Source organism: Lolium perenne, chromosome 4, assembly GCF_019359855.2.
Source record: "Lolium perenne isolate Kyuss_39 chromosome 4, Kyuss_2.0, whole genome shotgun sequence".
Lineage (NCBI taxonomy): Eukaryota > Viridiplantae > Streptophyta > Magnoliopsida > Poales > Poaceae > Lolium > Lolium perenne.
This window is the reverse complement of record NC_067247.2, coordinates 71,955,333-71,956,768: the sequence shown is the minus strand read 5'-3', so window position 1 is coordinate 71,956,768 and position 1,436 is coordinate 71,955,333. Positions and strand designations below refer to the sequence as shown.

General features: G+C 40.1%; 1 protein-coding gene across 1 annotated transcript; it reads right to left on the bottom strand.

Annotated features, from left to right (window-relative positions):
- Window positions 1-650, bottom strand: LOC127292953 (uncharacterized). The gene is made up of 2 exons (XM_051322504.2): window positions 304-650; window positions 1-78 (listed from the first exon to the last, which is right to left on the bottom strand). The coding sequence occupies exons 1-2, from the start codon at window positions 633-635 to the stop codon at window positions 75-77; spliced, it is 336 nt and encodes a 111-aa protein (XP_051178464.1). The 5' UTR covers window positions 636-650; the 3' UTR covers window positions 1-74.
- Between the last annotated feature and the right edge of the window lie 786 nt (window positions 651-1,436).

Genomic DNA, 1,436 nt, shown 5'->3' with positions numbered 1-1,436 from the left:
CCGGTGAACTTCTGTTGGCTCATGCTCTTCAGAATGGAGTTCATGGATTGCTTGCTTCCGCTCATATTGATCAATCACCTGCATTGACAAAGAGTGAACAAGTAAGCATTCATGCCTTAATAAAATGTAGACACTAAGCAAACAAAAACATATGACGAAGCATGTTGAAAAATAGATACTAAGCATAAGAAGCATATTGAAAAATAAATACTAAGTATAAGAAGCATATTGAAAAATAAATACTAAGTATAAGAAGCATATTGAAAAATAGATACTAAGCATAAAGACATAAAGGACCCTCACCTCGAATCATCACTATCATAATGAGGCATTGGGTTCTCATAACGAGGCGTTGGGTTCTCATTTTCACTATCACTATCAGTATCATGTGAGTAATGAGGTTGGGTGGGAATGTCCGGTGGAGGCTCATCATTGAACCCATTGCCCTCATGTAACTTGGTGAGCATTTGTATGTCCTTTAGGTCCACCACTGTTTCACCATGAAGATGTGCCTCGTTCTCGAGGTCCTCAAGACCAATTTCTATTTCGAAATCCCCAAAGTTCTCTTGCTCTTGATAAAAAATTCCCTCGTATGTTACAGGGTCAATGTTGTTGTAATCCTCGTCGGAGGGCATGGGTAGCTTACCATGTGGTGATACCTTGAACACGACTTCCCAGCCTTTGAGATACTCCTTTTGACATGGGTAGGGCAAATAATAAACTTGCTTGGCTTGGTGAGCCACAACAAAGACATCGGCTCCGCTATAGCAGGTTGAAGGCCTAACTTCAACTAACCCAATGGAAGGAGTGCTTCTCTGTCCAACTTGTGGGTCAAACCAGTGGCATTTGAACACAACGAGATTGAGTTGTATGTTTGTCCTATTGAATGTCAGCTCGTATACATTCTCTAACCTTCCGTAGTATTCTATGTCATCGGATCCTTTCGTGAAGACATGAAAGCAGTTTCTTTGAATATCTGGTGATTATCATGCAAAAATAAAACAAAAAAGTTAATTATTTGTTGAGGTGGCATCTTGATGAGGTGGCATGCTTGCATGTTTTTCTTTTGTTGCCTTGCAGGCATCAACGATCGAGAGGGATGTTGTGAAGGCTGGAGGCATCAACATGGATTGGAATGATGGAATGGGAAGGGTTCAAAAGGGGAAGGTGGCATGTGAGGGGATTATAAAAAGATTAAGACTGGAAATTATTGGCGGGAGAGGTGCGGCCATCCTTGATTAGGATGATAAGGGGAAAATACATGAGAGCAGTTTCTCTGAATATCTGGTGATTATCATGCAAAAATAAAACAAAAAAGTTAATTATTTGTTGAGGTGGCATCTTGATGAGGTGGCATGCTTGCATGTTGAGATAATTACCCTTAGTGGGTTGCTCTAATTTAGATATTATAGATTTTATAGAGGAGAGTGATCAAG